Source organism: Cheilinus undulatus, linkage group 1 (genome assembly GCF_018320785.1).
Source record: "Cheilinus undulatus linkage group 1, ASM1832078v1, whole genome shotgun sequence".
NCBI classification, from domain to species: Eukaryota; Metazoa; Chordata; class Actinopteri; order Labriformes; family Labridae; genus Cheilinus; species Cheilinus undulatus.
The window spans coordinates 48,350,644-48,376,314 of NC_054865.1; the positions used below are offsets into that span (position 1 = coordinate 48,350,644).

The 25,671-nt window shown below is 40.2% G+C and overlaps 1 protein-coding gene across 1 annotated transcript in view; it reads left to right on the forward strand.

The window, feature by feature from the left end:
* Positions 1-25,671, forward strand: part of LOC121512191 (protein kinase C-binding protein NELL1-like) — a 419,636-nt gene that overhangs the window by 335,600 nt on the left and 58,365 nt on the right. The window contains exon 15 of the mRNA XM_041791349.1: positions 24,583-24,678. Within this exon, the coding sequence (XP_041647283.1) occupies positions 24,583-24,678 (96 nt within the window). The remainder of the gene's footprint in view (positions 1-24,582; positions 24,679-25,671) is intronic.

The following is a 25,671-nucleotide window of genomic DNA, read 5'->3' on the forward strand; positions in this document are numbered from 1 at the left end:
GACTGTAAGACTCGTCAGTAGCTTCTCAGTAGTCAGTACTTAAATTAATTTTTTAATTAAATACACTTTATTTTTACTTAAGTAATTTCTAACCAGAGTAACTGAACTTTTACTTGAGTGCAATAGTTGTGTACCTTTTTCATTTCTGCTTGTAGCTTCAACAGTTCACCCTACCCTCCATTACATAAAGAATCAGGACACCCTACTCCTAGACATGAATGCACAATACATAGGGGTAGAGTTATGAAAAGGGTGTATCAGGACTTAACCAAATACTTGGCTTAGTCAGGGCAATATGGGTTTAGCATCCAACAGACTTTTTGTGATTGAATGGCTCAAACCTTGGTGTCCTTAGAGAAAGTCCTGTGATATTTGACTTATCAAATGCCCCTACCTCAAAAAATCTCAAATTCCTTTTCCTACATCCAGAGTACTCCAGGGACTGTAAAAAATGTTTTACTTTCAGTTTTTGTCTTAATTCAAATGTGTGCTGTAGATATTTCTAATGCATTAACAACAAACTAAAACCTCCAAGATGTGCTCTTCGAACAAATGAGATGACTTTATCATCATGGTATGGTCATAAGGATGTTATTTTTTACTCCCTAATGGAGGCTCATTGTAGAACTGCTTTGAAGTAGTTTTTTTTATATCAGCCATTTATATGTCTGTGAAGCACTATTATATATATTTGGTATATTTGTTTTAAGGGGTTGAGACAATGACGAATATTTGCCTTATTTGAGACATTATGGGTTTAACAGTCAGACATTCCTTACATTTCTGCTGTTCTTGAAAAAGGTCCTGCATTATTCTACCCCTCAATTGCCTGGTCTTGCACCAGAAGCTGACTTTGTCAGCCTCTCTAATACGTGCCCTGACTTACCACATGCTAAAAGATCCGGTTTTAAAACCAGATATTTTTTGCATCCCTCTTATTTTGCAAATGCACATACTAACTTGAAAAATCTGAGATAATTGCCACAAAAAGCCAAGTTTAGAAAGATGAATCTGTACTTTCTTTGTGTCTTATCTGGAGGTGTTCCTCTGGATGTATTAACACTGACCATGTGTCTAAAAATGTCTCTATTCTTCTTGACAAGCAACCCTGTGTAGTCCTGTAAATAACGGCTGTCCTCTCTCACTCCACATCTTATTTCTATTACAGCAGAGTAATTATGGCTTAAATTGTTGCTACAGCAAAGCCGTGCCCCTCCGGTGTGTTATCAACACAGTAGATCTGCCTGCTGCTGATATTATGCAAACACACGATGGATGGAAAAGTGCTGCTGTTGTGGAGGCTCACACTGTTCAGCTCTGGATTGAAATACTATTTAAAAACAAGTTAGCATTTTACAACAAGGTTCACATAAATTGGCGTACATCCTGTACTTGTTAACACATGTGTAAATAACTCCTCAGTGTAATGCTACAATCTACCACAGGGAAACAAAAGAAAGAACTAACAAATACAGTAGGCAAACAAATATTCAGTATTTAGTAACTACCTGGTAAGATATAACTGAAAGCAATCAGTTACTTTAAAACATCCATAAGGTGTGAATCACTTTCCATCCATTAACCCTTTAGCAGGTAAATCTGATATCTGAGCTAATGTAGTATAAACAGCAATGATCAATTGTGACATCAGATCAGTTTTGACTGGTGACAGGAAGTCAGAACACATTTCTGCATTTCCTCTCCAAACGGATTTATTGCCCCAGGTGTTTTGGTTTAGGTGGTGACTGTGCTGACAGGTGACTTTTGGAAAAGTATCTTGTACATGTATGTTGATGTCATAAGCTAATAAAAATTGAAAGAGTCAGATCAAAGAGTCACATCATCTTTGCCTTCAAAAACAGAATTTATCTGACAGAAATGTTCGTCTCTGTGCAGAGACGGTAACATATGATGGGTTTAACTGTGGACTTGTTTTACCAGTTTGTTTTCAAGACTTGCAGCCATTGTTGTCTCTTCTGCGATGTTGACTGTCACCTCCAATTTCCATATACTCGTTTGTGATCTAATCATGAAGAACACTGCGGAGTAAATCACAATTCCATTGCACAGGTTCCACAAGCAACGTTCTGCTTGAGATACATGCCTGATCTATCATCAATCCACGTAGAGCAGATCAATCCAAACAGCCGGATAAAACGTGCAAAGCATCCGGTAAATTTCAAGTACAAAACACAGACTCCCAATAGTAAACCATGACTATACCAATGTTACGTCTTATCCCATGGCACAAGCTACAGGTCACCAGTTGATCCAGCGGGTCACTAAGCTACTGCAGCTCCACTGATGAAGAAAAGTTAAATTTTAGGGTGGAAAACGACATCACTTACTTGCCCTACACTCCAGGAACACTTCCAGTGTGTGATGCTAAAACAAAGTGCTACACACCTGGAATGCAGTGCAGGACCAGTATGTGTAATTTGGGGGTCACACATGTGTCTATGTGCACATACATGCTTTTGAATGGGGGATGCATGTATTAGTGTCTGCGTGAATGTTCACATGCAAAAATAAAATAAAAAAAAAGGGTTTTAAATCTTGGGAATTGATAAGTGCAAAAAACACATGTAAATACATATAAATTATGTGTAAAAACATTCATTTTTAGCTTGATAAATGTTTTTTTTTTATTTTATGTGTCAGTTTACAGCATTTTTTAACATTCTTACTCTTGAAATGACAGCTTTATAATTTGAAATATGTAATCTTTTAATAGCAGTTTTTATTTTATTTTTTTATTTTATTTTATTTTATTTTTTATTTTTTTGTATTTTTTGAGGTCCTATATCAAATACAGTCTCTTGTAATGTTATGTTTTAAAAAAGAGAACATTAAAAAGTTAAAGGGGGAAGCGTAATGACCAAAAAGCTGGTGTGTTGCCTGAGAGCAAAGCTATGCAATAACCCAATATCTGCTACATATAAACACACTGCTAGATGGTCTGCTGCTGTAACTCCAGCCTGCCTGCTGTGACTGACGTGATTGCAGGGTCACGTACAGAAAGGCCTTTATCTCAAGAGCCTTTTATTCTGCTATTGATTGACTGGGGATGACTGGAAGTGAAAAGAAATGAGGGGTTAGGCTTTGCTCTACCTTTACTTACTCAGTCTTCCTTTCCCTCCTCTGACTTTTCTCCCTAAACCTTGCCCTCTCAACTGTAATTCTCTTGGGGAAGAAAAAGGCGTCCATTATGTCATTGTCCCCAGAGCGCAATAAATAAGCCACTATAGTTCGATCAGTGCACAGTATAAGATTATGGATCAGCATTGTTCCTGCCGCCAGCCTAATGATCAGCAGCCTTTGTCGGCAGCAGAATGAGTGAACTAATCTCGTTAATGGTCCGTTTCATTCCTTGGACTGGTTTGTGTAGACAAAGGGCTTTTAAATAGAGAGGATTTGAGTAGCGAGTCTAAACAGCCATTCGAAGGACAAAGGCATTCACTTGTGCTTTTCTCATTTTGCTATCAGAGCTAATCGCAGAGGAAGCGTGTTGCAACCAGCAAACAGCGAGCAGTAAAACCCCGGCTGATGTGTTCTGAGACACGGGGGGGAGAAGGGGTGATGTCTGCTGCAGGGAAGGGGGGGGGGGGGGGGGGTGTAAGAGTGGGTGGGGGGTGCTTGAATCAGCCCTCATTTCCCTTACAAGTCTGAAGCATTTAATTTTCTGTTTACATAATTATTGCACCCCTTCGTTCCTCTTTGATAGCAACAACACATTTAGCGGCCTCTCTGCTGTGTAGCTCTGGGCTGGAGGGCACAGTGTTTTACAACATTTAATTGGGTGAGAACCGCTCTATCTGAAGCTATGATTAATTGCAAATGTGGAAAAAAAATGTACCCATGAAAAAAAACAGTACTTGTTTTTGAAGCTTTGAAGCAATTATCATTTGAGGCAATTATTTTAACTCCGAGCCCTGCTGTTAGACATAACGGCTGTGCAGCAAAGAGAAAAATGCTCTCATGTCTTCAGCCCCATCCGCTCTTGTAATGCAATATAATGCACCAGGCAAACAGATAGCAAGCTGCCCTCAGTCCATCTTATCTATGATGTTACATTTTTTCAATTAGTGTTGTGTCGGGGATGCTTTGCAGTGTTAAATCTCTGCCAGCATTACTCTCTCTTTAACATGGAGAGGCTTGTGAGTGATGCAGTGTTATTCTGAAAGGAGGCACAGCATCATTTTAACTACCAATGCTGGTACAGTAATTCTGGCTTTTGCTGCAACAGCAATGCTCAATTTAAGTTCAGTGACATACTCTTACCCCATGTCTCGAAACTAGAGATGCCCTAAATGATTGGGAATTGATTATTTTTTGACTAACTTTAATTAGAAGTCATTGAGAGATTAAAATAGATGCTTTTTGTCACCGATCACCTGTGGTACATGCCCATTTCATTCAACATGATCAGAAGTATAAAACATGCAGGATATGGGCAGATTTATAAGAGGTAGATAAGAGGTGCTTGTTAAATAAAAGCTTTCTGATTTTCTTTTTCTGACCCTCTGTGATTGTTGAGTTGTCATCAGATAGTGCTTTCAGACAGGTTTTGGTTCTGGTTATGGCCCTTGCTTTATTCTGGAGTCTCAGAACAGTATTGGTATCAGCTGATATTGCTCAAAGATTATTGGTATTGGTGTCAGCAGCAAATAAAACATGATCAGGGCATCTGTAGTCCATGTCAAACAAGAAATTTACAGCATAAATGTGAAACAACATTGTTATGGTCCGTCCTTCATTATTTGTGCGACCCCTCTTATTCTCATGGAAACCTTTGGGAGGCCAGGAACCTTAGGAACTTGATTTAAATCAATGATTTGTATTCAAGAGTGGTTTTGTGGATGTTTATGCAGCATAGATTGTGCCTGGTTGAAGCTGAGGTTGTGCAAGGACATGGCTAGCACCATTGCTGACTGTGATTGGCTGAGACAGCTGTCATTCTTGCAAATACACCTTAAGTACCCGAGAAGATCCTTCTTTCAACATTGATATCTTTCTCACAGAACATTTTTTATGAAAGTTGTCACTTATAGACACCGTCAAGGCTCATAATTGAGACCTGACCCGGAGAGAAAAAGATCCTGTCATTGTTTTTCTTCTTTTCCATTTCACTTAACATTGCTGTAAGCCTTCATTTAGTGACCATCAGACAAGCAGCCTATTAAAGCAACTTCACGTTGGTTTTAACACTAAGCCTCTGGTAATTGTCGCGTGGGAACACATAATCTGAAGTGGGCTTTTCTGCAGTTAAAGGGCAATTGAAGAGACGTGGTGCACAATCTGCATCAGTTACTTAAAAGCCTTCTTTACTGTGCAAACTACAATTTGCATTGTGCTGAAGTGTATCATTTGAAATCCCTGGGCATCTTATGTACATACCCCAGAACATTAATGTGCATTTGGATAATAATCAAACACATAACACCACTATGCTTACTGTGTATTCAGGAAGGTCTTTTCCTATACTTGGTCTAACTACTGCCCTTTTTCCACCTCATGTGGACACCTTCTGTCTCTTATAAACAAATTTTAGTGCATTACTTTTAGAGCATTACCTATTGATTTTATAAATCAATCATGGTCAATATAATTTGGCTTTTTTGACCAAAGAAAAGACAGAACAAAAACTTGCTGATGTAGGACAAGAAGGCCTGGCTCTAAATAAAACACCTGAATTCAATAATTACCAGGTGTGGCCAAATACTTTTGTCCATATAGTTTACCACCTATATGTTTGAAAATATTTATCTATGGGCTTTTATTTCCTTTTATTGATTGGAAAGTGGATAGAGTAGAAAATTGTGCAGAGAAAGTGGGGAACGCCATGCTGGACAGGAGCCGGGGGTTGGATTTTAAGCACTAACAACCTCTGTACATAGGGTGTTACATAATGACTAGAACACTGGTACTCCATATGGTCTATCTCTTTTGAGGTCTGGTGTCATCCCACTTGAATTGGGCGATAATTGACTGAAATATCGACACTCAGTACTCGGTAGTCACACAGATACAGAAAGCATTCACATTCACACTCTCTTCATATTTTAGTATTCAGCAGCTTCAGGATAAATCTGTCAGGTTAAAATGTCTTCATGGTCTATAAAGTGAGTAAAAAGAGCTGGCAGTTTTCACCTGATGTTCTGGCCTTTACAGGAACACATGTACAACACTGGATCTCTGTGTGGATGGTAAAAATGTTTTATTTTGCTGCAAATGAAGTTGTGCTCAGGATTTCGTGTTAGCTTAATTCATCTCGATGCCGTCTCCCTGATCAAATCAACTGTAAATTCTAAAGGAAACTAATTTCACTCTAAATTTAATTTTCAACCTGCACTCTTAGCATAAAGACACTCGGCTTGTTCAAAGCTGCGGCGGAGAATTCCCTGTTTTAAACACAGATGGGGTTTTGACTGGGACTGAAAAGCACAAAGCCCAGAGGCTCCAAAGCTCCAAAACACTTTAGTTCAGATCCATGGGCCCTGACTGATTTATGGCAGGCTGCAGGCTGCTCACACACAAACACACAACGAGCACACATAAATAACAGAGAGACAAGTGGAGGGAAGAATTGAGTCAGAAAATGCTGTGAAACTTGAGCCAGTGTAGTCCAATAATGTTTACTCTCAGTCACTGCAGGGGATTATACTTTCAAAAAGGGCTCTTTTACTTCTAAAACTGTATTATGAGTATTTTATTTCTTGAATGGCAGCACATATGAGACTAACCTATGGTCATCTTTAGAAATATTTCACCATGCACCTTGTAGACAATTACAACTAAAGTTGCTTGCTGGATTTGAAGAAAAAAGGCTCAGTGACATCTTGCCAAAACCCTGAGTGTTAACATTTTCTTAAATCTGGCATCATTTTGTTGCAAAATTGTATGTTAACAAACATAGTGACGGATATTTCATTGTCAGAGGAGAACAGGAGTCATTCCTCTTGCTCTTCACAATGATAGATATAAAAACGTCCCCGTAGAAAACAGGCTGTGTCAACTTTGTGCATCTATCAATCAATCCATTTTATTCTGCTTATCTGTGGCTGGGTCGCAGTGGCAGCAGGGTATGCAGGTCAACCCAGATGTCCCTTTACACAGCAATTTTTCCAAGCTCCTCCTGGGGGGGGTTCCAAGGCATTCTCAGGCCAGATGAGGCATGGTATAACCCCTTTAGTGAGTTCTGGGTCTACCCTGCAGTCTTCTCCCAGTTGGGTGGGACATAAGACTTCCACAGAGCAGCGACCAGGAGGCATGATAAGATGCCTGAACCCCCTCAACTGGTTCCTTTCAATGCAAAGGGGCTGTTGCCCTACACCAGACTTCTTCTGCATGTCCAAGATCTGAAAGCCCTTTTCAGACCGTGCATGCACCTCAGCAGGATCCTGGGTTCCAGTAACGTTTGCACCAAATTCAGGCACAGCAACAGTGAAGATGTAACGTATCACTCTACAAATGTCACTGCTGGAATTCCACCACACTAGTCCAACATATTTGTGCCGCTCATTGTAACTGTTTTGAACATTTATCAACTTGAGTCTTGTTTGAAGCTCTATTGTTCATCCATTGTGCTCCTCCAGGTTATTTGTCAATTTTAATCCCACCCCTAGCTACCGACGTTAGCACAAAGCCCCCATTAAAGACAGATGGATCCAGATATAATCCTTTTTCCCCCCTGGACCAAACAGGAGTTGGTCTAGAGCCAGTTCTTTGACAAGAACTAGTGCTGGATTAAGCACTGGCTCTGAACCAGCCCTGGAACTGGCTTGGTAAAAAGAGTTGTCACTGAGGCACACACAAGACCCCCAAAGCCCAGTAAGCCCTCAAAAGCAGCAAAGTTTGTTGCCAAAGGCAGCAGAGTTAGAAACACTTCACCTTCAAAAACTTTAGTATGCCATGACTCAAAAAAGTGTTAGACAGAATAATAATACAGCTATAAACACCATCTCAAAAGTTTGGTTTTATATTTGTAGCACTCCTCTGTTCATCGGTATGTAAAAATGTTCTGTGTGATGAAGGCTTTCTGACATATAGACAGGTTACTAACGCCAAAGGAGTCAGCTAGCCATGGGAGGTACATATAGAAATGATATAGAAAAAGTTTCCATTCTATATTCTGCAGGCTGAACTTCCTGAACTGTTGCTCACAACCGAATAATAAAAAATACATACTTCACTATACAACATTTAGACAAAGATACAGAGAAGCAGCAGGGTAATGTCTCAGTGCAAATGAAGTCAGAGTCATTATAGATCTGTGGTATGAATGTGTTATTGAAGGAGTTCCTGTATATTGTGTGGTGTGTATGTGTTAATTAGAACCATGTTAATATTTCTGAAGCTAATTAGGGCCATGTGTCTGCCAACAGGAAATTACACGGACACAAGCACACACAACACAGAAAAGACAGGGACCTTCAAATGAAAAGCAGAGGCACTTTTAGTCACCAAAGGGGCAGTCAGGGATAAGAAAGGATAAAAAAGTAATAGATAAATGTTATGGCATATTTTGTGGAACGTTGCAAACATGGATCATGTGAAAATTGAATATAAGGGTGTTTTATGCTCAGGATGCTGAGCACTGAAAATACAGAAATGAATTGGTTTTGTATTGAAAATAGCCACTGCTGGCACAAAAAAAATGTTGAATTGGACTTAATCTTTCCTTTATCTCCATTGTCCATCTCATTCTGGGTCACAGGAGGCCTGAGCCAGTCCCAGCTATCATGGGCAAAAAGCAAGGAATATTCTGGACTTGTCGTCAGTCAATCATAGGTCTGACACATAGACACAAAGAAATAATTATGGATACAGTTAACTCAGAGTCCAGTGTTCATTTCATTGACTAAAACTATGACTAAAAATGTTTGCTGACAGCCTTTTTTTCCATGACAAAATCCAACTAAGACTAACAAAAATAGATCTGTGGTGACTAAAACTGGCAAAAAGTAAGTTTAGTTTTTGTCACGATGACTAAAATGTAATTTAGTTTTCATCTAACTATCAGAATCAGTGATATTTCTCCACTGTGGGCAAACCTGTCAAAAAAACATTGCAGCTGTATCTTTTCTGCCTCTCAGCTGTAGAAAGCAGGGACCCCAGGTTTAGCAGAGTGCATAGAACACACTACCATGACTTGGTACCAGATTTACACAGAATAATAAATGCTTGGACTAAATGTTTAGACTAAAATGTGAGGCCTGTTACTGGACTAAAACTAAAAAGGGTATAAATGACTAAAATGGGACTAAAACTTAAAGACATTTTATCTAAAGACTAAGACTAAAATTAACACTGATAGAGTCACCAATTTGGAGTGGGAAAAATTGTTAAAAAAAAATGTGTTGTGAGTCAACAGTGCTAACCACCCTGCCACTGTGCAGCCAACCTCAATGGGTACTAAAATAATACATTCTATATATTATATTATCTTACTGATTATTCCCGAAAACACAGCCAAAACGACAATGCCTATAAAAAGCGTTCAACCCCTTGGATGTTTTACCCTTTTATAGGTTTTATAAATCAACAATGGCCAGTATAATTTGGAAAAATTACAATGAAAACATCTCTTTAATCTGAAAATGAAAACAGATTTCTACAGAGTATTGTAAACTAAAAAAATGTAATGTAGAATAAGTGACTGCATAATTATTCACCTGCTTAAAAGTTATTGATTAATTCAGCAGAGGTCCAGCCAGTTGGTGCTAGTAGTCTCACAGCTAGTGAAATGGGGATTATCTGAGTGCAATAAGTGTGTCCCAAGTGGTTGTAGTGTAAAGATACCTATGTCTGAAAGGTCCAGTCACTGGTTAACCAGTATTCATGGCTACCATTACACCATGAAGACAAAAGAACTCTCCAAGCAACTCAGAGAAAAGGTTACTGAAAATGATAAGTCAGGGGATGGATACAAACATTTTCCAAGGCACTGAACATCCCCTAGAGTTCAGTTAAATCCATCATCAAGAAATGGAAGGAATATGGCACATGTGTAAATCTGCCTAGATCAGACTGTCCTCACAAACTGAGTGAGCGTGCAAGAAGGAGACTAGTGAGAGAGGACACCAAGACACCTATGACTACTCTGGGTTCTCCACCAGTTAAAGATTTATGGGACTGGCAAAGTGAAAGCCACTGTTGAAGAAAACTCAGATTAAATCTTGACTCGAGTTCCCCACAGGGCATGTGGGAGACTCCATGGTCAAGTGGGAGAAAATTCTTTGATCGGATGAGAACAAAAAGCTGCTTTTTGGCCATCAGACAAGAAGTTATGTTGTCAAGACTGCAAACACACCATCCCCACTGTGAAGCACGGTGGTGGCAGCATCATACTGTGGTGATGCTTCTCAGCAGACAGCCCTGGAAGACTTGTAAAGGTAGAGGGTAAAATAAAGGCAACAAAATACTGGAAAATCCTGGAGGAATATCCTATTCAGACTACAAGAGAACTATGGCTTGGGAGAAGATTTATTTTTCAGCAATTCAGTGACCCGGAGCATATAGCAAAAGCTACACTGAAATTGTTTAAAGACACGTCAAGGGCTGTTCACGCCCCATCCCCATGCAATCTGGCAGAGTTTTAGGAGTTTTGCAAAGAATAATGGAGTAAAGTTGCAGTGTCCAGATGTGCAAGCCTGACTGAGACCTATCCGCACAGACTCAGTGCTGTGATTGCAGCTAAAGATGCATCTACTAAATACTGACTTGGGGGGGGGGGGGTAATTTATGCAGTGACTTATTTTACTTTACATGTTTTTATTCAGTTGACATTGCATTGCAGAAATCTGTTTTCACTTTTGAAGTGAAATACTTTTTTGTCAAAAAATATATTGACTGGCAAATAATTGGATTTATAAAGTCAATGAAAGGGTAAAACATACAAGGGAATGAATACTTTTAACAGGCATGCTCTTTGATATACAGCTCTCTGCACCTGAATGTAAAAAACATGGACTTTTCCATTGTAAGTAAAATTGGAAAACTTGATCAAATTGAACCAAAGATAAAGAATCATATCTCTTTGGACTGACAAGTAATACGATTATTTACAAAATCTTCTTCCTTAAATGAGATTCACACCATGACTCAGTGAGATCTGTGTCTAGCAGAATCCAGCTGTGTGGGTCATGTGTATTTTCGGTGCTACCTCTCGCCTCTCAGCTGTGAACTGTATCCTACCAGAGAAACCACTGCGGTTTAAGAAAACATCACCATCAGCTGCCTTCCTGTGAGTGTTTTAGTAATAGGTTCAGAAAGAAGGAGTCGCTTGTGGTTATGAAAGCTCCTCACATCCAGCTGCCAAGGGCGTCCCTGCTCCTCCCACCCCAGCCGCTCTGATAGGTTCATGCCCCCGCGACTCCTCCACAGATGAAAATAGATAAAATCATCCAGACGAGGCGTGAACAGCCAGCTAATGTTTGCCACACGCTGGTTCCATCGAAGCAAGAGTGAGAGAAATGGATGTTTTTTTCAATGTAAATGTTATCATTAAAGCATTTATCACACTTCAATATTTTACATTTTATATGCCAAATACACCACCAAGTTCAGGCTCAGTTGTTTTCTTATTCCTGCAGAGATCTGATTTAATTTTGAAAAGAAAAAACATGATTTCATTGCACATCCTTATTTCCTTTACATATTTAGACTCAACTTTTCTTCATCTATCAATCATTCAAGCACACATCTCCTACACATCTGAGGAAACGTATTCTTTACATTTATTCCTTCTGGACTTAATAATCAGGATGTATAAATTCAAGTCAGACTTTAATCACTAACTTCATTGACCTTTGTGAACCATATGAAAGTTGAAAACTTGCATTTATTTCTTTATTTTTCTTTTGGCAGACATTCACAGACAGACTTTCAATTTATAATATTGCAAACAAGATGAATGGTAGTATATCTTGATCTTCACCAACTCATGAGAGAAAAATCTGGCTCTAAGGACACAATTCTCCGTACCATGCAGAAAAAAGCTTGTCCCCTGACGCTGTTCTGCACTCACACTGATCCAAGTCTGACTGGGCCTGAGCATGGATAGGTCATCAGGTTGTAGTGTGGCACGCCCAGCTTACACAGTCTCTCAGAGTCAGTACAATTCAGAAATACACAGACTATATGACAGCAGCTATGCTATGTGGCTTATTTTAACCATTTTGGCCAAGTACTGCTCTCTGACACTACACCACTGTTTAGTGACTGTAAAGAGGAGCGGTGGTATTACATCCAACTTTACATCTCTACCACCCTCATCACCACAGACACACACTCCACATTAACCAGCTGCCTCTCTGAAATAAAAAACCTGGATGACTAACAATTTCTTTTCACATGCTCATTGGCCCCAAATCTCTCACCAAACCCGTCAATAACTTCAGCCTCCAAATTGAGACCTTCACCCTGACCCCCTCCCCTCACACCTGCAATCTTGGTATCATTTTCGACAGTCACCTCTCCTTTTATCAGCACATCACCGAGCTCACAAAAACTGCCTTCTTTCACCAAAAAACATAACCCACATACATCCACTACTCTCCTTCCCTGCAGCTGAAACTCTCATCCACGCCTTCATCACATCCAGACTACATTACTGCAATAGCATAAGTTAAGTTAAGTCATACTTTATTAATCCCTGAAGGGAAATTCACAGTTTACACTCTTACTAGTTTACTGTTATACATGCTATACAAACATAGGCTGAATTACATGCAAATACACATGCACAAACAGGATCCCCATGGACGTGCACTAATGGAGAGATGTCAGAGTGATGGCCTTGCTGCCCTTGTCGGAGCGCTGCCGTTGGGGTTCAGTGCCTTGCTCAAGGTCACCTTGGCAGTGCTCAGGAAGTGTCCTGGCACCTCTCCAGCTACCAGGCCAAAGTCCAGATATGGTCTGACCGGGACTCCGATTCCAAGCCCAAGTCCCTCCAGACTGAGCTACTGCTGCCCAAAGCATCCTCTATGGCACATCCTCAACAGTCCTCAGTAAAGTTCAATACATCCTGAACTCCGCAGCACGTCTCCTGACCCACACCCACTCCCATGACCACATTTCCCCTGTCCTCCAAAACCTGGCTCCTTGTTTCCTACCGCATCCAATTCAAAATCATCCTGTTCACCTAATAAACCACAACACCCAACCCCCCTCCCCTTCAAACCTCAATCTCTCCTCCCCACCAACAAGAACCAAGCACTGAACCTGGGGGGTACAGAGCCTTCTCCATAGCTGCCCCCCTCCCTCTGGAACTAATAGTAGAACTGAATAGTAAAGTATCTCACTGTTAACATCTGATAAGTTTTTTATATTCTTCTGTGATATGCATTTATGGGATTGTCAAATCATTGCATTTTGTTTCTGTTTACATTTGACACTGCACCCCAACTTTTCTAAAACTTGGGATCTTATTGTGTTGAATTCAAATGCTCAATTTAATCAAATAAAAAGTCCACTCCACTGATGGGAATACTTATGATTTTATGTTTTCATTACAGATTTTTTTGCCAGGTTTTCCTCATGTTTACATTCTTTTGGTGTCTAAAATAGACTGGAAGGCCAATTTGGGCGAAAATGGGGTCTACGTTTATATCCACACATATATATTACACATAAATATATTATATATATTCCTTCCTTTTGCTCTCTGACTTACCTCAAATGTAATTCAGCAACACCGGTAGATTGTAGAACAGCTAAGATTGGCCTTTAGTGGCAGTCAAAAGCGTGTTAAATTATTTAGGACAGCAGTAAAGAGGCAGTAATAGGTGCAGTTCTTGTTCCTGGAATGGCTTTGTAATGTGTAGACATCCACATAGGTCTATATGCTGGTCCCTTGCTCACTATAGCTGCACTCTTACCCTCCAGTCTTGAGCACTTTGAAATGTGTAGAGGTTCGTTCCAGACCGAGAAATCTCTGAAAGCACCTGGTGGAATTAATTGTCTTGTCAGCGGTATTGATCAACCACCCTTTCAACCCTCTGCAGATACATTATGGCAGTAAAAATCTCCCTTAATGCGTCTTTAATCCATGCCGACCGCCTGGCCCGGGTCCTTATTGTCTTGTAAGTGCCGTCATTATCTGTGATGTTCAGTAAATGCCCAACAGAGAGTACAGCCAAGGGTGAACTGCCTCTGCTCGGATGCATAACAAAGTGAGGCATTTGTATGAGTAAATGGGATGGTGTTAAGTATTTCTTCAGCCCAGTTTCTGGCTTGCTCAGCTCTTCCTCACAGGATGACTGTGGACGTTTAACTCTGCATTTAAGCCTTCTGCTGAGTATTAGCAGAGAAGTTTGGCAGATATAGACACTGCAGAGAGAGAGAGGAGCAAGGGGACGCCTCTTCCTTCCTCTGAGATCGAGTTTGTAGGAGTGAGAGATGAAGGGGAACAAGAGCTTTAGAGTCCATTATCCAGATACCCCTCTGTTCTTCTGGCAGAGCTATTGATGATGTGTTCAGGAGCGCTCTGTGATGTGTTTTATTGTATTTAAAAGCTGCAGTAATAGATTTTTTCTTTGGCTGCAGGTGGATTTAGGGCTGATAAGACTGACTGAAAAGAAACATGTCAGCTGTGCTTAAATACTCCCCCAGTGTGAAGCTACACAATCCAAACTAGCTGAAACTGCCTTACTACACTGAAAAATATCAAAAATAACATTAAAAATGCTGCTGCCTTTTCTCTTTATAAAGTGTCCTTAATTGGTAGAGAAGGACCGCTCTTTATGGTAAGATTTTTATGTATGAATATGAGTCAAATCATTATTGGATATGATACACAAGAGCACAGGGAGATACTGAGGTGAACTGAGAAAAGAATGAGAAATATAATGATGTTTAAACTGGGCTGACAGATGATTTACAGTGCTGTTTAAAAAGATATTTGCCCTTCCTGATTTCTTATTCTTTGCTTATTTGTCACACTTAAATGTTTCAAACAAATTTAAATGTTAGACAAATATAACCTGAGTAAATACAAAATGCATTTTTTAAATAAGGATTTCATTTATTAATGGAAAAAACCCAAACCTACCTGGCCCTATGTTAAAAAGTGATAGCCCCATAAACCTAATTACTGGTTGTTCCACCCTAGGCAGCAACAACTGCAAGCAATTGTTTGCAGAAACTGGTAATAAGTCTTTCACATCACTTTTGAGGAACCTTGGCCCACTCTTCTGTGCAGAATTGTTTTAATTTAGCCACGTTAGAGGGTTTGTCAGCATGAACGGTCTGTTTCAACTTTTAACCCTTTTGGGCCACTTTCCATCTGTTGCTTAACCTTGCAAAGAAGATGGATTCATCTGTTTCTGTGTTTCTTACTGGTGAATCCATCTTGCAAAGCTCCCTTTTGAACAGTTTGGACCGGGTTCGAAAGTGACAGGACCAGCCAACGTCGAGGGGCAGTACCTTCAGGCATGGCAGAGCTGCAAACAACAACAAGAGGCCGGTGCAATTATGGCGGAAGAGATTAGCGTGGATGCTGCTAAAGTGCCAGTTTAATCAGAGATGAAGACTTTCTTCATCAAAATAAAAACAAAGGACAGCAGTGAGTTGTTTTCTTTTCAAATATGACAAAAGTCGTGTACTGATATGTCTACAGTCGTGGTTCGCATTATGCAATTCTCTATGGAGTTTACTCCTCGTAGCAGCGCACCTCGATAGAGGCAACTTGTTTAGTTTCTCTGATTCTCCCATAAAGATATGACAGACAGAACGTTCATCCAATAACCCTGCCAGGGTTTTTTTTCAAAGGCTCTGCCCATTCCCAAACGCCATCTATGAGAGGTTTTCCAGATGGATGTGTTTCACACATCCATCTGGTATTTCAGGTTATCTATTGCTTCCTCTGTTGACAAAATCTTAACCCTGCACTATTATCCCCTTGTCATCACTTTCTAAGTCCATTTTTGCCTATTTTAACCCATAAATACTACGATCAAAATCACATTTCCCCAACTTTTCCACCTATTTTGCCACTTCTAAATATTTTTTGCAACTTTTAACCCTTACCTGCTACTATCAAAATCACATTTCACCACCATTTCCACCCATTGTTGCCTTTTTTAACCCATTTTGATATTGTTTTAAGCAAAAGAGTTTACATTACTATGGCATAAATAAATGCTGATTTGATAAGAGTAGTTATTATTCAGGTAAAAAAAATAAAATTGAATACGTTCATCCCAGCTTCATTTTACAATTGACCAAGATTTTCTGACTTCTGGGCCCCCAGTTTGGCTGGGACCCAGAAAGCTCCCCCCTTGTCCCCCCCTATGGGCGGCCTTGCAAGCATAGTGCAGTCAGAATGGACAAAACACATTGTTGATGAAAACTGTAAATATGGCCTGTAAGTGTAAGTCCATAGGGTCCTGTTTGTGCATTTATCATGTTCAGTAACAAAGAGTGAACACTGAATTTCTCCTCTGGGATAAATGAAGTATACTTTATAAGATTATAATTTTATTAGAGATGACTTTACTGTCAGCAATAGCAAAGTCATTAACAGGACATGGGACACTAGTTATTATCACAGTGTTATTCTATAGAATTTTAAAGCTTTTTCATCTCCTTTCATTCATACTTGAATTTACTGAATATCCATTGGTTTTCTCTGTGATATCCCCGCTCTTAATTCTGGGATGGATCCTTGGACACCCAACGACCGTGAATGTGGCTGTTAGCCATGGCACCGAGTGAAATGATTCCATTCGCACCACCCACTGGAAAGCAATCTAGGCCCATAATGGGAAACTCAAATAGCAAATCTGTGGGTATAAGCATGTCTCGGGAAGTCACGAGTCAGCAACAGGCTCAGTTAAGCAGGAGGATAGTTTAGCTGGAGGTCATAGGAAGGAGGCCAATGAACGCAAGACAGCCGTCTCCATACAGGCCCAGAACAGGCTATTTGTCACTGGTTCCTCATAATGTAATGTGGAGGGGGAAAGAGGAAGAAAATGGGCTGGCATAATGGGAAAAAATGTGAATGCAAGTTGATACAAGGCATTCAAAGAAGGGTGAAAGATGGAAGAAACAGGGTCAGTGTTTCTGGAATGAGAAATATTTCTGACCAACAATAGAAGGAGAGAGAAAAACCAACAGCATCATCTGTAAACATCTGCTTCTAGTTTTGAGGTTTAAAACAAAAACATATAATCCCAAAACCACAGGAGATGGGAATAAAACAATACATACACATGTCAAGCAAGCTATTTATTCTGATAACACCAAACTCATTTAAAGGTTTCCCACGCCCACTCATGTTGAAATCAATTCCAGAAATGCATTTGGACGGCATAGTTCGGACTTGCCAAAAATAAATGTGTCTTAAAGGGATATATTTACCTGATAACAACAGAGCGCAGGGCTCTGTGTGGGAAAGTCAAGTTCCACACCAGACTCATCAAACCATGTCTTTATAGTCCTTGCTTTGTGCACTGGGGTACAGTCATGCTGGAGTGGAACAGAGCCTTCTCCAAACTGTTGCCACAAAGTTGGAAGCATAGCATTGTCCAAAATGTCTTGGTATAGTGAAGGGTTAAGATTGGCTTCACTGGAGATAAGAGGCCTAGCCTACACCCTGATAAACACCCCCATACCATTGTCCCCCCTCCACCAAACTTCACAACACAGTTGGCAAAATGTAGTCAGGCAAACAATGTTCTCAAAAAGCACATTTCTGCTCCACAGTCCAGCAATGGCATGCTTTACACCACTCTGTCCGCCACTTGACATTGGACTTAGTGATGTGAGGCTTGCATGCATCTGCTCGGCCGTAGAAACCCATTACATGAAGCTTGCTTTTTCACTAGACTCTGTGGCTGAGATGCTGTTGTTCCTAAACACTTCCACTTTCTAAATACATCACTCACAGTTGCCTGTGGAATATCAAGCTGGGATGAGATAACCCAAACTGTCTGATTGCAATGGTGGCATCCATCACAGCACCATGCTTGAAGTCACTGAGCTCTTCAGGATGACCCATTTTATATTATACATGTTTGAAAACAGAGACTGCATGCTTATTATGCAAATGGATGATTCTAAATTGTCTGAAGGTGTGAGTGTGAACGTGTTTGCTTGTTTTCATGATCTCAGCACAGTGATGGACTGGCTGCTAGTCCAGGGTGTACACCACCTCTCACCCAATGACAGCTGTGACTGGCTCCATCCATCAGCAAACGTGAATGGGAAAAGTGGTGTAGATAATGGATGGGTGGATTAGTGACAATACATCCTCATGCAGGATTCATGCAACCTAATGTTAAGCATTATCATGATGATAAAAATACAGATTAAATAGAAATGTAATGACAAAACGGTAAATTTTTAAACGGTGAGAAGACAGAGAGAGAGCAGCTGTATCTGTGGCTGCGTCTGTGTGCGTGTACAGGCATGTGCATGTCAGTGAATGTAGGTTTTCATGTTAATGCTCCTTTAACATGCCCTGATAAAATTTAAAAGCCTTTTCCCCCTCGTTTAATTCTGACCTTTGGCACCAACAGTGGGGAAAGATGCAGGGATCGATGATTTTAACTTCCTGTGCTTTTCTGACTGATGAAATACTGGAGGCTTTACTGGAAATATATGGGTATTTCCTTACATATCCAGAGAACCCCCCCCCCCCATACACACAATCTTTGGGAGTCATTAGTGTGACAGGCAGCCAACATTATGCTGATGGTGGTGAAATGATAATTAGAGCTGCAGATAGATTGAGTCAATATAAGTGTAATTAATTTTTAGTGTGAGCTTTATTAGTACAGAGGCAATCAGGCTCCTAATGAGGGCCTGATGGAACTTCTTCAACAGTGGAACCAGTCAAATTAATAGCTCTAATAGCTTCTGGCATGGGATTGCTTTTATTTATTGCATTTCAGCCTCTGTTTGTGTATTTAGCACCAATTTTTCTAAACACCAGAGTGATTTTTTTACATGGATAATTTATGTTTCTTTGGATTCATAAACTACTTAGAGATGGAGTACAGCACATACATTACACACAGTCACAGATATTAGAGTCACACTCTGGATGTATGGGATATAAATAGATTTTTCAGCCCATTAAGGCTCATCTTTCAAATCTTGTCATTAATTAAGCTTAGAAATACTCAAGTAATTTCTATTTAATGAACTAGCTCAATTAAGTCTGCCCTCTTTTTGCTTTAATCCCCCTCGCTTTAAGCACTGGCTCGCCCTCTCTCTATTCTCGCTCTTCCTTTGTTTTTTAGGGGTGAATTTTCCCTCCAGCTCTCCTAAACCTGCCCTTTCTCTTTTGTGTGTTTCTCTAAGCCTTGTTGATGCATCACACCCTGTACGCGCACAGAACAAATGACAGTCATCTGCGCTGCCAGCCTGCTTTCAGCTAAAAAAGGTTAGGTGATGGTTGGGCACAGCTTTTCTCAGACGTCTATTCTCTCACTCACAGTGAGATTTTCAAATAAGTGCAGAAATGTCAGCTCATGAATGATGCAGGTATCTCTACTGTAGGCGATCAATAACAATGTGCATCATACAACCAAATTTAATCAAAGAAGTCAGACCAATAGCGGGTTATTATGGCCTGTCAAAGGAGAGCAATTGACCTCCGTTTGAATAGTTATCTGTTTCTGATTGTTCATGAATTTAAAGGTGACATATTCAGCCATCTTCAGTCCTTTAGGGCAGTCCCCCATGATCTAAATCAGTGGTTCTCAACTGATGGGTCTTGACCCAAAAGTGGGTCCAGACTCCCTAGTTGGTCCTGAATGTGCGCCTAAAAAAAGGGTGTCAAAATTCTAGGATCTATGAAAGCCCTAAGTGAACATTCATGGATACTGAGGATGTGTATGTTGAGGTAAATTAGTCTTTGAAAGTCACTGGCATTCATTCAAAGAAAATGTTAAGATTGTAAAACCCAGTTCAGACCAAAGATTTGGAATAAGAAAAACTTGCAACTGCCTGAGAAGGGGTGTTCTGCAGCGTTTGGATTGCCTTTTAGCTTACACCACTGCAACTGAAGGAGACGGTGCATCGCTGCTGGAGATTTAATGGTATTGTTGATTTCACAGTAACGGGATATGATAGGTCTTCAGGGCAAAAAGTGCAGTTTTTTAGTGCAGCAGAGCAAAGGGAAGTGGGAACTACAGTTATAAGCGTCTTGATCTAGCAGCGTAAAAATGATGGATGCTACTTACACTGTGGGAGAACCAAATGACAAGTGTTTTGAGGTTGTGGCTCCAGCAACTTTTAAATCTCACCCATGAAAGCATTCGCCAGTCATCACTGGTGGATGACTGCTCTTGTGATCTTGTCATGTCTTAAAGGGGACTAACCTTAACCCTAACCCTAATCAGAATGACCTGTCTCTGTGTCTGTGGCTTTAAATCTTATTGAGCTGTTTGACTCTGCCCCTGACCCCACCCCTCTCAGGAAATGGATGTGGCTTAATGGATGAGGCTCTTCTGATCTACCTCTCAGCTGCCAGCTGAGAGAAGGATCAGAAGAGGAGGGCCAACCAAACCTGGGGGCGGTGCTAAATCACCACATAACATCACGAGGGGAAAATCTGAGGCCCCGTCCACGCGGAGACAAAAACGATAAATTGCCGTTTCGTTTTGAAAAGTTTTCCATAAAGACGGGATCATTTCAGGAAATATCTGCATAAGCACGCAACCACTGAAAACCACTAAAAACTTTGTAGTGCATATGCCAAGCCTGCCAAGTTCTGGTACAGGCCAGGGGCACATACTTTTGTTAAAAAAGCCTGAAAAAGTGATTTTGCATAATATGTCCATTTATAAACTTGACATTTATACTGGTGTATCCATGTTTGTCTGCAGCCCCCTATTCAGATTAAATACAAGGTATTAAATGAGCCTCTTATATGCAAGATTTTATGTTAAGTAGAGGAGTAATTTTTAGAACACCCAAGTGGATTATTTAGGAAATTCCTTCCAGCTTATCTCTGTTGTTATTAAGGTTGAAGTACCAGGTGTCAGGGCCTCTTCCTGGTTACAAGAGGCCCTTATGAAACACATTTGAAAGGAAAAAAGTGAGGCAGAAAAATCAGTGCACGCTAGTAATTTCCAACACTTCTTTAGAGAAGGCACAGCATCAGCAGCCTGTCCTTGACACTGAAACTTGAATCTGCTCCTGAGGTAAGCTCTTTACGTGAGCTTATGAACGTGTGTGGGTGAACATGAAGCTCTGCAAAGTGCTTGCACTGTTCTTGGGATGAATGTGCTTCACAGAAGCAGCCCACTTACCTTGGAGCCAAGCCTCCCCATAATAAAATTTGTTGCATCCTCGTGCAGTCCACTAGCACAAGGTTTTAAAAATAAAAGTCAACAAATAGAGAATAAATCTTAAATTCAGTGCTTATACTGCTCACACACAGGTTGGAATATTTTCCCTGCTGCATTACGTGCTGCTCCTACTTTATATCTGGTGTTAAATCCTCACCAAGGCCATGGAGAGTAATTAAAGTTAGATAACAGCAGCAAAAAGTGCAACACTATAATTCATTTCAGGCAGTTTCTACTACTAATGATATACTGTAAAGCTTGTACTTACTCCCCTTACTTAAAAGAATTGTCTTGCTGCTTGCAACCACAGGATGCTTCACTTTTCACAGGCTTCTTGTTGTCTTTGTCTGCTGCAACTGCTTGAAACTGTTTGATGATTTTGACCTTTTCAGTAAATGTGCTTTAAAGCTGACAAAAAAAGTTGCAAGAGCTCTGCAACGTATCAGAGTTGTCAGTGGATTTAGTAGTCTGGTTCTTGCTCCCAGTTTTGTGATGTGACAACACTTCAGAGCTATCATTGTCAAAATAATTGATTTTGATCAATCAACCACTGAAGAAATAAGATGTGCACAGACGAATCGCTCTCTGTACATTCATCTAGCTTTGTAAATCTGATGTAAACCAACACCAAAAGTCCCTTTGCTCTTATTTAGAATGATCCATCTCAGTGATAAACACCATCCAACCCTGATTCATAAGTTGACTGTCTGCTCACAGTCGCTTCTTTTTGCTGCCTGTCTGCCTCAGATGAGAATTGCAATAAAAGGTTTTTCTTTTAATTAACATTATTTTGGAGAGGAATGTTTCCCCGTTGTTGTCTGATGCAGGATAGCTGCTCAACAGTCCTGACTCTTCTTTGCTGTATTTTTTTTTTTTAAGATGTGCCAAATGTTTTATGTTTAAAGGTCTGAACTGCAATCAGGTCAGTTCAGCACCCAGGCTCTTCTATTGTAAAGCCATGCTGTTGTGTTGGATGCGGTATGTGGTTTAGCATTGTCTTGCTGAAAAAATTCAGTCATCCCTAAGAGATTTAGATGTATAAGCTGCTCACGCCATAGGCACTCATGCAACATCATACCATCAGAGATGCAGGCTTTTGAACTGTGCGCTGATAACAAGCTGTATGGTTTTTCTCCTCTTTCATCTGCAGGACACGGCATCCATGGTTTCCAAAGAGAATTTCAACATTTGATTCATCTGACCGCAAAACAGTTTTACATTTTACTTCACTCAATTTTAAATGAGCTTTGGACCAGAAAAGATGGCAGTGTTTCTGGACCATGTTCACATATGACTTCTTCTCTGGATGCTACAGCTCTAACTTGCATTTGTGGATGGCACGGCAAATTGTGTTGACAGGCTATGATTTCTGGAAGAGTTCCTGAGCTCATGCAATGATTGATAGTGCCTTTTCAGATGTGTAAGCTGCCCACACCAGTGGCACTATTGAGATCCCATACCATCAGAGTTGCAGATTTTGGAATTTATAAGCTGTATGGTCCCCCTCCTCCTTCGTCTTAGGGATACGGAATCCATGGTTGCGAAAGAGAATTCCAAATTTTGGTTCATCCTTGACGGAACAGTTTTCCATTTTGCCTCCATCCATTTTAATTAAGCTTTGGACCACAAAAGTTTTGGCGTTTCTGGAGCATGTCCACAGATGACTTCTTCTTTGCGTGATACAGCTTTAACTTGCATTTGTGGATGGCACTCCAAATTGTGCTGACAGACAGTGATTTCTGGAAGTGTTCCTGAGCTCATGCAATGATTGATAGTGCCCTTTCAGATGTGTAAGCTGCCCACACCATAGGCACTCATGCAACCCCATATCACCAGAGATGCAGGCTTTTGAACTGATAAGCTGCAAGGCCCCTCTCCTCTTCTGCTTAGGGAAATGGCATTCATGGTTTCTGAAGAGAATTCCAAATTTTAATTCATCTCACCACAGAACAGTTTTCCGTTTTTGACTCCACATATGACTTCCTCTTTGCATGATAGATTTAACCTGCATTTGTGGATGCCACAGCAAACTATGTTGACGGACAATGATTTCTGGAGGTGTATCGAGCCCATGTTTTAATTTCCAGTGCAGAGCCATGCCTGTTTTAATACAGCATCACCTGAGGGCCTGAAGATCATGAGCATCAAATATCTACCTTATGCCTTGTCCCCTTGTGCCTTGTTCTCCAGATTATCTGAATCTTTAGATGATATTATGTATTGTACATAGTGGGGAATGCAAAGTCTTTGCATTTTTACGTTAAGGAACATTTTACTGAAATTTTTATGCAGTTTTTAGACAGTTTTTGCAGGTTGGTGAACCTCATGAACAACTGATATGTTGTTTATTTTTTATTGTGAATAAAAGATGAGATTTGTCAGATTTGCAAATCATTGCATTCTGTTTCTATTTACATTTTATACAGCACACCAACTTTTTTGGAGCTGGGCTTGTAATTGTAAAATCAATCTAATCCAACTTAGAATGGCAAAGTACTTTCTACTGAACACATGATTTTTGTTTGAGATAATATTACTCAAAAAATGTATGTAGTAAGTGTCAGTTGTTTTTCTTATTAGTTTGGGTTTTGCAGCTTAGAGTTTGAAGCACAGAGCCACCAACCATGGTGGCATACTTGATGGGCTTGACAGGGCAACTTTTATTTTTTTGCTATGTGACTCTGTCACACTGAACACATTTAATGGTTGGTTTCAATTTGAAAGCAGTGATAGGTATAATGAATCAACACTGTTGCCAATCTCTTCTGAAGAACATTTTTAACCACATTTTCTATCTCCTGCATCTTACAGCTTTTCAAGTGACAAATTTCCCACCAGGCAAATTCAATAAAGCTGAAAAATGAACCGGAGGAGCTCAGGTTATAGTTGTGAGCTGTGTATGAGGTGATCTCGGTAATAAAAAGGCTGCTTTCCCTTTTTAGTGAAGTGCCTCTTTTCATTGCACAATTTCCCCGTTTCAAATCTTGTGAAAATATTTTATCAGGTTCCTCCGCGGTGCTCCACACACCCACACACACACATAAAGAAACATAAAAACACCATTTATAAACCCATGTGGATGACAAAAAAGCCACAGTTTCCTCCCAGAACTGTTAAACTGCTTTTAAAACATTGTCAGGGGAAACACTTTGTACATCGTGAGGACTTTACAAAAACCTTCAGCAACAGAAGTTCAATGCTTTTTCTGTGTTTCTGTCTCAGCTGTGATATTTGGATATGAGGAGAAATTGAACTAATACGTTTTCGCTTCTCTTTCTAGCGTTCTGTGAGGAGGGATGCAGGAGCGGAGGGACCTGTGTGTCCCCCAACACGTGTGTCTGTCCTTCAGGGTTTACAGGACGCCGCTGTGAGACAGGTAAGACCTTTAAAGATCTACGACTGACCCTCAGCCAACCCCTCACCTGTCTGCTTAAGGACAGAGGAGCTGAAAGGGGGTGACATGTTGGATTTAGAGAGTTTCAGAAGTGACACTGGAGGAATGGTCACTTAATATCACACACAAGCCAAGCCCTAACCAGGAAGTAACTTTTGTCATGCTCTGCCATCTTCTGTAACCATTACTAGGTTACATAAAATCTTCTACCTCCATATCTATTTTATCAATTTCAGGACTTGACCTCGTCAAAGAGAAACGGACAAAGATACACATTTGAGTTCGGTACTTGGTAGTCTCTCTTACTAGTTTCCTTCTTGCACAGTCACTGTAAGTGAGGATGGCCTGATCCAGGCAGATTCATGTCCAGTATTCCTCCATTTCTTGATGATGGGTTTAACTGAATTCTAGGGATGTTCAGTGCCTTGGATTTTTTAGCCATCCCCTGATTTACACTTTTAAATGACCTTTTCTCTCAGATGCTTTGAGCGTTCTTTTGTCTTCATGGTGTAATGGTAGCCAGGAATACTGATTAATCAGCAGCTGGACCTTCCAGACACAGGTGTCTTCATACTAAAATCACTTGAGACACATTAAGGCTACACAAACAATATCTGTGCATACAGCATTTATTTATATAAATGCTGCCACGATTTCCTCTGATTTTATTAGGTGTACGTTCTGTTGCATATGCAGCAGTGATTGCATGCTTTTGGAGCTACTTGACTACCTGAATATATATTTTTGGTAGCCACTATTCTGTCTCAAGCTCCCATCAGTATAAGTATAGATCAAATTTTACACTTCTGCATTGATGATAGCTAAGGTCACAGTTGTTTGGCTGCCCATCAGGTCAACCATCCATCCTGGTCATTGTACATGATATCTCTAGAAGGCTAAAAGATGATCTCTTTAGATTATGGAGGTCAAACATTTAAAAGACAAGGCCATGATCTTGCCCTTCTTTTAAAAAAC